The following is a 12,610-nucleotide window of genomic DNA, read 5'->3' as shown; positions in this document are numbered from 1 at the left end:
ATTCCTGTGTTTTCCTCTGGGGCCATTGTCATTGATCTCTCCCATCTCAAGGACTCTCTTGAGCGTAGATGGTTATGGAAGAGTCTCCTCCTTGGCTGATTTTTGTCCTTGGACAGCCTGAGGAGCTCTGAGCCCACAGTGAAGTCCTTGGCTGTGTACATGCCCTGTTGTTTGGATGCAAGGACTCTTCCAGCCATAACTCATGATGTTGGCATGTGCACAGGAAGTTTCATTTCTTTGTGTTTTGCTTTAAGTCCTGCTGTCTGTCTCTTTTCCTAGTGGTGTGTCTGATGTGGGATTGAGTAGCCTCACAGTGCACGTAGAGCATCTTCAGCTTTACCATTTTATACTTCAGAGCAATGAGACTTTGAAATTAAATACCAAATTAACTCTGAATAGTTGTATTTCACAGTCCTGCCCCTTTTCTCCTTGAGGATGGGATGGGAGCTGGTAGGATACTGAGAGAGATAGATTTCATACTTCTGCCAAGAGTTACAAAAACTGTCTTAAAGAAGTGGTTCTGCTTTCAGTATTTTGCCCCCAAAAATAAGAGGGCCCAGTGTTTTGTCCTCAAAGTGCAGAGGCTGAATCATTGTACAGAATCATAAACACTTGGTTGCTTCTGTCTTCTTCAGACAGATGGCCCAGTCCCATTCCTAACCTTGTGCCCCACTTGCACAGATATTGATGCTTATTAAAAAAATCTGCCTGTTTAAAATTTCTGGGCACGTGGTCCCTGAAGAAGTGTTTGTCCATACCATAGTGCTTGGGAGCTGTGTATATCCTGGTCTTCCCTGCAGTAATCACAGGTCACACACAGCCTTTGCAGGATATTAGCATGCAGGAGACTTCTTGCTCATCCTGGTCAGAAAGCAGTTGAATTTTGGAAACAGTGGCATCTCTGCAGAGTAACTCCCGTTGTTCTTCATCTATTAGGAATTCAGCATGGTTTGGCGGGTCCCCTCAGCAGACAATTTGAGTTAACCATGAGTGGGTGCTGACAGACTCCATTCTCAAGCCTATACTCTACAGATGGAGTTCCCCTGTTTCCACCAACCCTCCAGAGCAGGTACTGGTCCTGGGCTCCTCTAGATGTTGTCCTCTCGATTTCTTCATTCCCTAGTCCAGGTTTTATACCTTTCTCTCTCCCTTGTAGCCTGAGAACAGAGAGGAATTCTCAGCCTGAGTGAATACTGGGAGCTCCTTTTGACTTGCTGCTTGTGCCATTTGTCCCTTCTGTTTTGGTTGCTGACCAGTCTGGCTTGTGCTGCCAGAAATGTCAGGAGAGAATCTAAGGCTGTTCTTTAGGGATGTGGGAAGCCCTTGCACCAGTCAGGAGTTCCCCCTTCTAGGTCAGTTTGAAGACTTCCATCTGGTCTTGACTCTCCCAAAGGCATCTTTCCCATCCCCCTGGACTGTGTCAGACCTTCCCCTCCCTCTTGGAAAGACTTACTATTGCCTCCCCCCTTTAAAATGCCAGCCCTGTCTTACCATGTCCATGCTCCCAGCCTGAGCTGGTTGACCCCCAGTTGGAGGTGCAGGTAGTTCCTACAGGTAGTAGGGAATGTCTGGGGCTAGTTTGGGAACCAGGAGCTGTGGCTGCACAGAGCAGCAAAGTGCTACTAATCAGACTAACACTGGTGCCTCTGGTGTGTTTATATTTTGCACATTTGAGTTCAGGCTGATGGAGAACAGTTCCCTCTCCCAGAAATCCCAGTTCTTACTCTCAGGGTGAATGGGGAAGACTCAGGTACCTGTTGCAAATGTTCTTTTTATCTTGTCCAGTTTGCTTTTCAGCAGGGATAAAGTTGTGCCAGGGCTTTACCTCTGGCTTTATTAAAAGGATGGGAGCTGCTTTCTGCAGCTGCCCAGCAGCTTGTATTGTCTTTTCCCAAAACACTGGAGAATCCAAGTGCCATGTGCTGACTCTTTCCAGTGCCTTTTCCTTTTTACAGTAAGACAAAACAGTGCAGGGAGTTCCCCCCTTGATTTGCCACCATGAGGGAAAGCTGAGAAAGCTTGGGCATGGTTGTCTTGGATATTTTTCCAGCTGGATCCCACGATCTGTCACCAGCAGTGTCTGATGTTGTTTCATCATAACCTGGGCAACCATCTCAATGTGCCTGGGAATCTGGGTGTCTGCAGGGCAGCTGGTTTGGAGCTTGGTTTATGCCATTTCCAGGTGGTTACAGATTCTGCTGAGTGAAGGAAATCTGGAGTTGCTCCATCCTGTTTCTCACAGGGAGGGATGCAGAGGACAGTGGTAGCCAAGGGTTTTGATCTCAGGGTGCAGAGGGTTGGGTGTACTGAAGCAGGTGACTGGCAAGAAACAGTTTTCCTTCCATTTTTAAACAATCCTATGTTTTATTAGAGTAATTAATTTCCTAGCTGAATGCAAGTTGTGAGGCCATTCCCCTAATACAAGCACACTAGAATTACAAAATATTTTCTTTTCAGATCCGATATTTAGTAAGTATTTCTGCCTAAAATAAGCACTGTGGAGACTGGTATTCCAAGAGGAGGCAGAACAGCATCTTTGTCTAGTTGTTGCTCAGCTCATCTGAGTTTGTGCCCAAGAAGAAAAATTGGGTCTGGAATCTTCTCTGTGGCTGGTAAGGATCACAGAGTGGTCCTTTGCAGTTGTTTCCATATGAGGGTGATTTTCCAATTCCATGACTTCCTTTTTTTGAGGAACAGTCCTCTTCTAGAAGATTTGGAATTAGTCTTATTTTCTGTAAATGAGCTCTGAAGCTCAGGTTGAATCCCTGCCCCATCAGGTGAGGAGGCCCTGTGGCATCCTAGAATAGAGTTGGAAAAAAAAAATAAGAGGGAAAGAGCAGAATTTCAGGCTGCCTTAGAACCTTAAAACTAGTTTAAATCTACAACCCAGCGTGAAAACATGATTGTACTTTGGAGTTGCAGAGAGGATGCCTGGTTTAGAGAACTCTGCAAAAGTGTTCCCCTTTTAGATTGGGATAACTGCTGGTGGCCATCCCTGTCCCAAAGGATTCCTGAGCAGGAAGGTTTCAAGCTGCTGAATATGGTTTTCACACCCTGCACTTGACCTTTGAAGTTCAGGTGAGCTTAGAGAGGAGGACTTGTGCACTTGCAGGGACACAGCCTGAACAGGGACACAGCTCCAGCAGCAGCAGTTGTGGGATCAGCCAGGACATCCCCTTTTTAATCTGGAGACCTCTTGTTAGTGAAAGAAGATATGATTACATCGCTGTGCTGTGCAGTGCACGGCTTGTTAATCCTTGCAGTGCATCTAACATGACATTCAGATCACTTAAACCAACTGCAGTGTAGTGAATGGAGTCCCTGGGGTAGATGACTAAATTCAAATGCCAATGTTTTAATAAACCTAGTGGGGAAAATACATCAATAAATCAGTTCTGTGTTTATTTTGATTTTATTTTTTTTCTCTCACCCTGGAATTGGCTACATCTGGGGACTGTGAAACAAGGCCAGCCTGAGTCAGAATTCTTCTGCCAGCATTCCTGGAAGTGCTTCACCTTGCTCTCTGGGGATTGGGATATAGGTTACCTGTCATCCCTGCCTACTGATCCTTGGGAACCATTTAGAAGAAGAAATTCTCTTGCCACAGAGATACCTTAGCTGATGATGGTGCATGTTCTGTCTTTCAGGTTTCTCTGTGACAGTCAGAAGGATTTGGATGAGCTGCTGGATTGCCTGCACCCCCAAGGAGTGAGGGAGAGCCAGCTCAAAGAGCGCTTGGAGAAAAAGTGAGCCTGCTCTTTGTTCTCCTCCGTGTGCTTTCTCCAAGGCAAAGTGTGTCCTCAGCACAGCAATCCCTGCCATTCCTGGGGCAACATCCTGGGCTGGGCTTTGGTCATTCCTGTGCTGAAAAGAGGAGGACACTGAGGTTGAGAAATTGCTGGTTTTCCTGGGCAGTAACTGCAGGTCCTTGATAAGTAACGCTGTGATCAGTGAGGAGGTTCTGTCAGTCTTTAAATTGCTCCGTGAAACTGGAACAAAGGCAGTGCTGGTTCACTCTGAGCCAGAACTGCCACGTGCTTTCAGGTGTCTTTCAAAGAACGTTCTGCACTGCTGGAGCTCGTGACTCCCGATGGAGACCTTTGTCTGGAGCCTGCCCGGCTCCCGGGGCAGTGCTCTGTACTCCAAGGCTGCGTTTGATTTTCCAGGTATCAGGACATCACACATTCCATCCATTTGGCTCGGAAACAGAACCTGGGCCTCAAATCCTGTGATGGCAACCAGGAGCTGCTGAACTACCTCCGGAGTGACCTGATCGAGGTTGCGACGCGGCTGCAGAAGGGGGGCCTGGGATACGTCGATGTGACACCGGAGTACGAAGCAAAAGTGAGTGCACAGGCAAAGTACTGAGCAAGACAAGTGTGAGCTGATACTTCCTGTGGAAGGCCTGGAGTCTTTTTGTTTTCCTCAGACACGAGGAACAGGAAAATCAGTTTTCTCATTTGTCTTTTAATTCTAAACTGTTATTTCAAGATGACACGTTGCTGGCTTGAGGGTCCTTTTGGTGTAGGTGGGTCATAATGTTGGAGCTGGGCGTCCTACACAGCTGTTCATTTGTCCCATTTCCTAATTCTGGCAGCAGACTTCTCTGTGGAGCATTAGCAGAACTCTGTAGGTGATTTTTATCTTTTACATCAGAGCCAGCATGTCTTGTTGAAACAGCAGCAATATGCTGATTCCATAACAAGATGTGGTAGATACCTAATGTAGTGTGGTTATCACAGGTGTCCATTTGCAGGGCATACCCACCTACACAGCACGGAGAGACATCCAGCTGTTATGGGATCATATGCTCTTCCCAACAGGTGTACTCACTGGAGAGCCTGAAGGATTTTGGAGAGTGTGTGATTGCACTCCAGGCTGGGGTTGTGAAGAAGTTTCTGCAAGGTTTCATGGCCCCCAAGCAGAAGAGAAGGAAACACCAAGGAGAGGACTACATTGCCAAGGCTGAGGAGATAGATGAAGACAAGAAAATGGCAGAAGAAGCCAAGGTATTGTTCACCTCAGGGCTCTGTTTTGGTCTTGCACTAGAACTCTCTGAGCAGGGACAGTACAGTTCATGGGATACTAAATCCTGAGCAGCTTCCTCCCATTTCAGGTTTGGAGTGCAGTGGGTATGGTGTTTGAGGGGCCAGGTGTTCCCTGTTTATTTTGAGGAGTGAAGGTATAGGGAAAATCAAAATAATACTGAGGAGCTGCAGTTAATTTTCCCTCTATGACAGGAAATAGGTCAAGTTCCCTCTGTACAGTTTCTCTTTAATAAAAGCACATTATGGAGCATTTTCACAGAACTTAAGATTTGTATCCATCAGAGAGGACTAGTGGTGCCCTTGATCCACAAAGAGACCTGTTGAGGTTCTGGTGACTGCAGAGAAGTGAGGTTTAGATCAAATTCCAGTGTCAGGCAAGAGGAGACACAAGTTGTTGGCTGTGTGACACTCATGGAGATGTCTGGGCAAACAAGCTGTGTGTGCCTGCAGGAGAGAAAAAGGGGTATTGTGGGTCTAAATACATATCCCTCCAAATCAAAGGGATGGAGAGGAGCTGAGGAGCATTGGGAAAGGTCCTGCAGGCAGTTGAGCTGTACCAGTGTTTCCCCCTCAGGGGGGGACTTGTGCTTGGGGGCAGTTTCTATGCACCAAGTTGAACAGGACGTTAGTGCCCCGTGACAAGGCTTTCCCCACTGCCCCCTTCAAAGTGTGCTCTGCCCTGACTGATCACTGACAGCAGCAGAAGCAGCAATATCAGAATTGAATCAACAGAAGCATTTGACATTCCCAGCTTAAAAAAAGAAGTATTAGATGCTTACCTGAAGGGAGCCTATAGGAAGGATGGAGAGAGACTGTTTGCAAGAGCATGGAGTGACAGGACAAGGGGGAATGGCTTCAAACTGCCAGAGTAAGTTTAGATTGGATATTAGGAAGAAATTGTTCCCTGTGAGGGTGGTGAGGCCCTGGCACAGGTTGCCCAGAGAAGCTGTGGCTGCCCCACCCCTGGAAGTGTCCAAGGCCAGGTTAGACAGGACTTGGAGCAACCTGGGCTAGTGGAAGATGTCCCTGCCCATGGCAGGAGGTGGAACTGGATGATCTTTAAGGTCCCTTCCACCCCAAACCATTCCACAATTCTGTGACTTGTACTGAGGGTGGGTTTTTTAGTGTGGATTTGTGGTTGTTTTTTTTTAAACTCCTATCAGTGTCTGCTGAACCCTTGTTTGAACATCAGGTCTTTGCTAGGCTGTGGGATTGCCCTGTTAGCAGGATAATTTGGATAGACACTTGAAATTTTCACAATCCTCAGTTGTTCTGAAGTATTTAAGCATTGCCAGTTTTGAATCTGCCCTCTGACTTTGGTGTTGTGCCATTGTCTCTGGAGCATTTATTTCTGCAGTGCAATGTTCAGCTTTTTTGGGTTTGGGTTTGTTTGTTGGTTTGTTTGCTTTAGGGATTATTTTTTTCTTTGCCTCAGTTTATCTGGAATGAGCTTTCTTTTTGCCAAAGCAGAAGACCTTTAGAGATGACCTTGAAAGAGCAGCCTAGTTCTTAGATATAGTTATCTGATGAAAACCCCTGACTGCCAGGCAGACTGTTGTAAAGACAAATCTGCTGTGTAGGCCAAGAATTATGAAGCCTTTTGAGCCAGAACTGCACTGAGAGCACATAGCAGGTAAAATACAGCATAGCCACACTGGAAAAACACACTCAATGTACTTCCAGACTTCAGGAATGGAATTGCAGCCCTGTGGTATGGTTATGTCTCGTTTTCCCTGTGAGAAACAAGTTATGGCTTAGCAGGCACCCGTTTGCTGACATAATTGTCTGTACTAAGGGTTCCTGCTGGCTCAGCTGCATGGCTGGAGCTCACACTGCTGAGTGGCAAAGGATTGCAGTGAGACCTGGCTTAGGGCTGCTCCTGAAAATCAGTCCGGTGCCTCTGTTGGTACAAACATTCCCATTTCCTGTGGTGGTAACACACTGGACTGTCTCAGAATAGGCCAGGAAATATGTGACCTGTTTGCAGTGTGACATTGCAGGACAACAGCCTGAGCAGAGAGAGGAGCATGGCTGGGTTCTGGATGTGTTATCACCCCCATGACCTGCTTTCAGCAGTGCTTGCAAGGGGAGGGTCAGTCTTACCTGTAGACAATCCCTTAAAGAGCAGCTTCACAACCAAGCAGTTCCAGTTTCAGCTGTTCCACGGGATTTCTGTCAGCTCAGGATCCCAGCTGAGAGCCTTTTCAACTGGAGGCTTTGTCCACCTTTGCCAGAGAAGGTGCTTTCTGTCACTCTGAGGTTGTTGACAAGTGACCGAGGACTTTTCCTTTAGTATTTTGAGGTTTGGTTTTTGTTTTGTTTTCCCTGCTAGATTTGCTCCTCTCCAGTCAGGAGGGGATTTCAGTTACTTCTTCCAGTCTCCCATTTTGCCTAGTTGGCAACCAGAACTCCCTTGATACCAGTACTGCTCAAATGCCACAGTCTCCTGATGCTTGGGAAGCAAGGCTAGAAATCTGTTAAATTCCACAGACTTGGGGAGAAATATCTGAGCAAAACTTGCCAACAGCTTTTGCAGATTTATCTTGGCCCAGCAGTTACCCAGTATGTTAACAGCAAAACCCATGGAACAGTTCCTTGGAAAATCAATTACACAGTATGTGAAGCACCTCAACAATGTTCTGCAAAGAAATAGCCCAGGGGCTGTGTAACCTCCACAGTGGGCTGGGCAGTGGTTGTCTGTGATGGCTTGGGCTCCAGGATCACACCAGCAATGGCAGCAAGGATGTTGGCATTTCAGAACAGTTTGTGTGTTTTTCCAAGCATCTAATATATGCTGTGCTTCCTCAAATTCAGTCAGGGGAGAATGTGCAACTCTGCAAAACTCCCGGGTTTTGTTTGGCTCCCAAATTGCTGTCAGCTGCAGAGTTTGGATTTTCCCATCTGACACTTCACTGTTTGTTTTTTCATTCTCCTGGGGTAGAAGAACATTGACTTGAGTCCTATTATGTCCCTGTCATGTCTGGGCCATCACCTCATTGTTGTAGAGCACGGGATTACCACTGGAGTGGGACATGGCTCTGCATCACTTCTGTCCTGCTGCATTTCCGATTTACCACAACGGTGTTTCCAGACCTCCTGAGCTGGGGGTGAGGTTCCCATGGGCCTTGCTGTGTGCAGGCCCCACAGCTGCCCTGGTGCAAAGCTCAGCTTTGATGCTGTCATCCTCACTCCCAGCTCCTTCTGGGATTTCCCATGTGCTGAAGTCATCCTGTCTCAGGGCTGGTTTCACGTTTGGGGCTCCAAATGCCTGTCCAGTGTGATTGTAGCTGGTGGCACAGGGTCCCCTCTCCACCTGAGGAGCTTAGTGACAGAAGGACAAGCCTGTAGCTGATGGCACAGGGTCCCCTCTCCACCTGAGCAACTCAGGGACCAGGAGGACCAGGAGTGTGTTGCTGATATCCAGGTGCCTCTGTGGTACCCACTGGAGGGCAGCACAGGCCACTTCAATCCACTTCCCTCCAGTGGGGTTGCCAACTGTTCCCTGACTTTAATCCCACATTTTACAGTGCTAGATTTCTGCCTTTTATTTTCTCAGCCTGCTGATTGTTTGGGTTAGACCTTCAGAGCAGGAATTCAGCGGTGTTCACGTAGCTTGTTTCAACCTGGCTGTGAAATGCAAAAGGGGGGTGGACTGTTATGAACAAACTGTCTGATCCAGAGAGGCTGGATATGGATAAACCACAACCAGGGCTGCTGAGGTGAAAACAGGGAAGGAAAGAAATACAGAGTCGAGCTTTGGTTAGAAGGGCCCCAGCTAAAGGATATGAAAACATCTCCAGACTGTGTGTAAGCTGTGAGGTCTGTCTGCAGGTTGCTTCAGCCATGGAGAAGTGGAAGACGGCGATCCGGGAGGCGCAGACCTTCTCCCGGATGCACGTGCTGCTGGGAATGCTGGACGCCTGCATCAAGTGGGACATGTCAGCAGAGAACGCCAGGTGCAAAGTGTGCCGCAAGAAAGGTAACGCGTTCCTGTCACCCCTCCAGGCCCTGCTTAGACAACGTGCCCTTGGAGTCTGTCACTGTGCCTGTGGCTGTATTTTGAGTTTTGAATGTCAGGATTTACAGTCAGCAGTGATCTCACAAAAGCATTTGACCCTGACTCCACTAAACCATTCTTACGAAACCAGTCCCCGGCCTTGCAGAGCACTGCAGAGCTGCTGTCCCCTGGATATTTAGGGTACTTGGACACGAGTCATCTACAAATCCTTCTGGGAACACTTGTGCCACTGTCCATTCCCTGCTTTCATTTTTGGAATGGTCTTTGGGTCTCTGAGCCTTGTCAGTTAATCCCTTCTTCTAGAGAAGGAGCAAGCAAGGACAGGTTGGGAAGGTTATTATGAGAAAAGCGAGGTGGGATGATGCTGCTCCCAGGGCACAGTGGGAGCAGAGCTGCTCAATGAGCTGAGGAAGTCACCAAACAGGTGACAAGGGACCACTTTCTCTGTGTGCTCTGTAGGATGTGAAGGGCTTTAGAGTCTTTCGGGTGGAGGGGGAAGTAGACGAGGTGTCAGCAGTGACAGGGTGCTGGTATTTGTTCTGCCATAACCTCTCCTGTTGGATGGGAGCCTGGAGGAAAGAGCCTGGTGGTACATTCTGCCTCCCCACGTGCTTTTTGTCTCACTTTCTGTTTGCTAAAACTAGTGGGAAATGAGGGCAGCAGAGCTTGGGGGAGTGCTGGGCCACTTTTGTTTACCAAAAGGCTTTGCCATCCACCTCTTCAAAGAACTAAGGGCTGAATTGGTGCAACATCCTCCTTCACTGTGGAACCTTAAGGATATTCCAAACCACTGGCAACACTGTCCACCTGCTGTTGAGAGGAAATTCTAGGAAGAAGTAAGGGGAGATCTCAGCTGAGACTGATGTGGTAGTTTCACAGAATTTAGGAACTGGGAAGTTAAAGAGATGTGCTGGCAAGCTCTCTGCACTTTCTATTTTTTCCTCTTCAGTAAATGAAAGCTGGCGTGGGACTGTCTCCCTGTTTCCCTGCATCGGTGGGAAGCACAGAGAGACTAGTCCTGCTGCATACTGATTTTGTATGTAGGCTTGCTACCCTGAGTAGAAAGAAGATACTGTGCAGGTTAACCAGATTGAGGCTAGAACAAGAATAGCTGCCTTTAGAACTTCTTAGAGCTCTGGGGTATCTTTGCAGCAAACTTCTCTTTCCCTGTGTTTGGCTGGGTGGAACCTCTTAGGCAGGTTTCTGCCTTTGCCTCAATGAAATCTTTGCAGGGCAGGGGACTTTGCATCGGTTCTGTTTGGTTTTAAACACTGCTGGTTTCCACTGCCATGGTGGGATGGAGAAGGAAAGGTCCCTCAGAAAGGCCATCAGAGGAAGGGTCCCTGCCCTCAGAGGGGACTCTGCATCTTGCTCTTGCTTAGTCCAGCCCTCCAGCAGCTTCTGCCTCAGGTTGAGCAGGGCAGTGGCCCTTGTTACAAGTGAGCTGCCCTCTCCTAGGTGAGGATGACAAGCTGATCCTGTGTGACGAGTGTAACAAGGCCTTCCACCTGTTCTGCCTGCGGCCGGCGCTCTACGAGATCCCGGACGGGGAGTGGCAGTGCCCGGCGTGCCAACCTTCCACTGCCCGGCGCAGCTCACGGGGCAGGTGAGTGACCCTCCTGCCCTTCACCACTGCACAGTCCCAGCCCTGCTTCCACGAGACCCCAGCCAGCCCGAAGCAGAGCCCCTTGGAAAGGTTTGAAATCGCCCAGTTAAAACGGCACTGGAACGATAGAAAAGCGATTTATTTTTTTTCGGGCTGTATGTTCAGAACACCTGTGTGGTACTGAGCCATGACAGCTTCAGGAGTTTTAATAAATAACTTGTGTTTGGCAGTGAAAACATGCACAAAACACCCACTAAATTCAGCTGCACTGAGGGCTGTTGTTTCCTTTGAGCAGCTGGTTGGGTTGGTTTTTCATGGAGTTCGTAACGCTGTGGGCCCCTGGGTTGAGTTACTGGGGTGTTCTTGTAAGTTAGAGCAGACATTACTCCAGGCTGCAACTCAACCCCTCCTCTGCTGCTACAAATCAGGCTACAAAATGCCACTCTGATGGTTTTCTGGACCTGATAAACCCGAACAACACAGTAACACCTTATAGAGCAACAGAGAGAACGTGATTTGAGGAGGAATCAAAGTTGTTCCGTTCAGCAGAAGTGAGTAGTTGCCCCTTGACAGCAGGGGGTTGGATTGTTTTTTGAACTACAGGCTGGAAGTTAAGAATTTTAGTGTCTGTCATGTGCTGATGGTGACTGTGCTGCATCTCCCTGTGTGTCAGAGGTGAGGCTGTCGAGTGGCACCTGACAGAGAAACAGCCAACAGAGCCTCCCTGGCAGAGGAGCAGCACAATAGAGGTGTGTGCCAGCCTGTACTGGGCAGGTGGTGTATGGCCTTAAGAGTATTACTTACTCCCTGGAGACCATGTAAGAGTTCCTCAGGCTTGTACAGAAATGACAGGGCTTAAAGGCAGCTGTTCTGGCCTGAGATCATGGTTACTTTGATGTGGCAGAGTCACCTGCAAGCTGTTCAACTCCTGGACCAGAGCCATCAGGTGGAGAACACCTGTCCTGTTACCTGCTTTCTACTCTTTTCCTCCTGACTGAGGCAGGAAAAGAATGTCACCCTGGGAGTTCTTTTACCTCCCTGTGCTGTGGGAGTTTATTGCTTTTGTTGCTCAAAATCCTCTTTCTCCAGAGGACTGAGACTCCCACAGCAGCTTTACCTGTGTCCCCTTTTGCCTGTGCATGCTGGGTTTTTTCCTGGTTTTTAATGGAATAGACACAGGTGAGAAGCTGGAATGGGCTGGGCAAGGAGGTCCGGTGACTTTTGGCACGTGAGAAGCCTGACCCTCTGCTCATGGATCTGTTTCCTATAGTGTAGGGAAAACAATCTGTTTCCAATAGTATAGGGAAAATATTCCAGCAGGAAAAAGCCCCCCTGTTGAAACTCCTTAGGCCAGGCCTGCAGACCTGGGTAAAACAGGAGCTCATCCTCTCAAGGAAGAATAATTCCACAGCAATCCCAGTCTTAAAATGCACTGTCATGTGGTCACAGTGCCTGGAACACCAAAAAATACCCCAGTCCAGCTGTTGGGGTGGTTTCAGCCCAGATATTCAGCCTGGGGAGTGCCCTTTGAGTTGTAGCTACAACTCTGCACTGCTTTGGGCCAAGCTGGTGTTTGTTGTACAGCACAAACAGCACTGGGGGCCCAGGGCTGCTGATGCCCAGGTTCTGGTGCCACAGACATGTTTACCTGCCTTATTCTAGGAGCTATGCAGAGGATTCTGCTGAAGATGAAGGTGAAGAAGGTGAGGAAGCTTCTGATGAACCAGATGCTGAGGAGGAAGAGGAGGAGGAAGAAGATTATGAAGTTGCTGGACTGAAATGTAAGGCTTTGACCATGCAGGGAACTAACAGAAAATATTAACCTTCTGCCTTCAGTGTGCAAAGTATTGATCCTATCTGGGACTTGTGCTTTTCCTCACACAAAGCAGGTGAAACAGTGGGAGATGTCCCAGGGGAAGGCTGTGGTTACCTGTGGAG

General features: G+C 48.2%; 1 protein-coding gene across 2 annotated transcripts in view; it reads left to right on the top strand.

Moving 5' to 3' along the window:
- The window catches only part of BAZ1B (bromodomain adjacent to zinc finger domain 1B), a 42,971-nt gene that overhangs the window by 23,832 nt on the left and 6,529 nt on the right, over window positions 1–12,610 (top strand). For both annotated transcript variants that reach the window (XM_064677678.1, XM_064677679.1), the window contains exons 11-16: window positions 3,648–3,746; window positions 4,167–4,344; window positions 4,824–5,009; window positions 8,880–9,027; window positions 10,525–10,672; window positions 12,335–12,453. In XM_064677678.1, the coding sequence (XP_064533748.1) occupies window positions 3,648–3,746; window positions 4,167–4,344; window positions 4,824–5,009; window positions 8,880–9,027; window positions 10,525–10,672; window positions 12,335–12,453 (878 nt within the window). The remainder of the gene's footprint in view (window positions 1–3,647; window positions 3,747–4,166; window positions 4,345–4,823; window positions 5,010–8,879; window positions 9,028–10,524; window positions 10,673–12,334; window positions 12,454–12,610) is intronic.

This window comes from Pseudopipra pipra, chromosome 21 (genome assembly GCF_036250125.1).
Source record: "Pseudopipra pipra isolate bDixPip1 chromosome 21, bDixPip1.hap1, whole genome shotgun sequence".
Taxonomy (NCBI): Eukaryota; Metazoa; Chordata; class Aves; order Passeriformes; family Pipridae; genus Pseudopipra; species Pseudopipra pipra.
The sequence above is the reverse complement of the archived record's forward strand: the minus strand, read 5'-3'. Positions and strand labels throughout refer to the sequence as shown.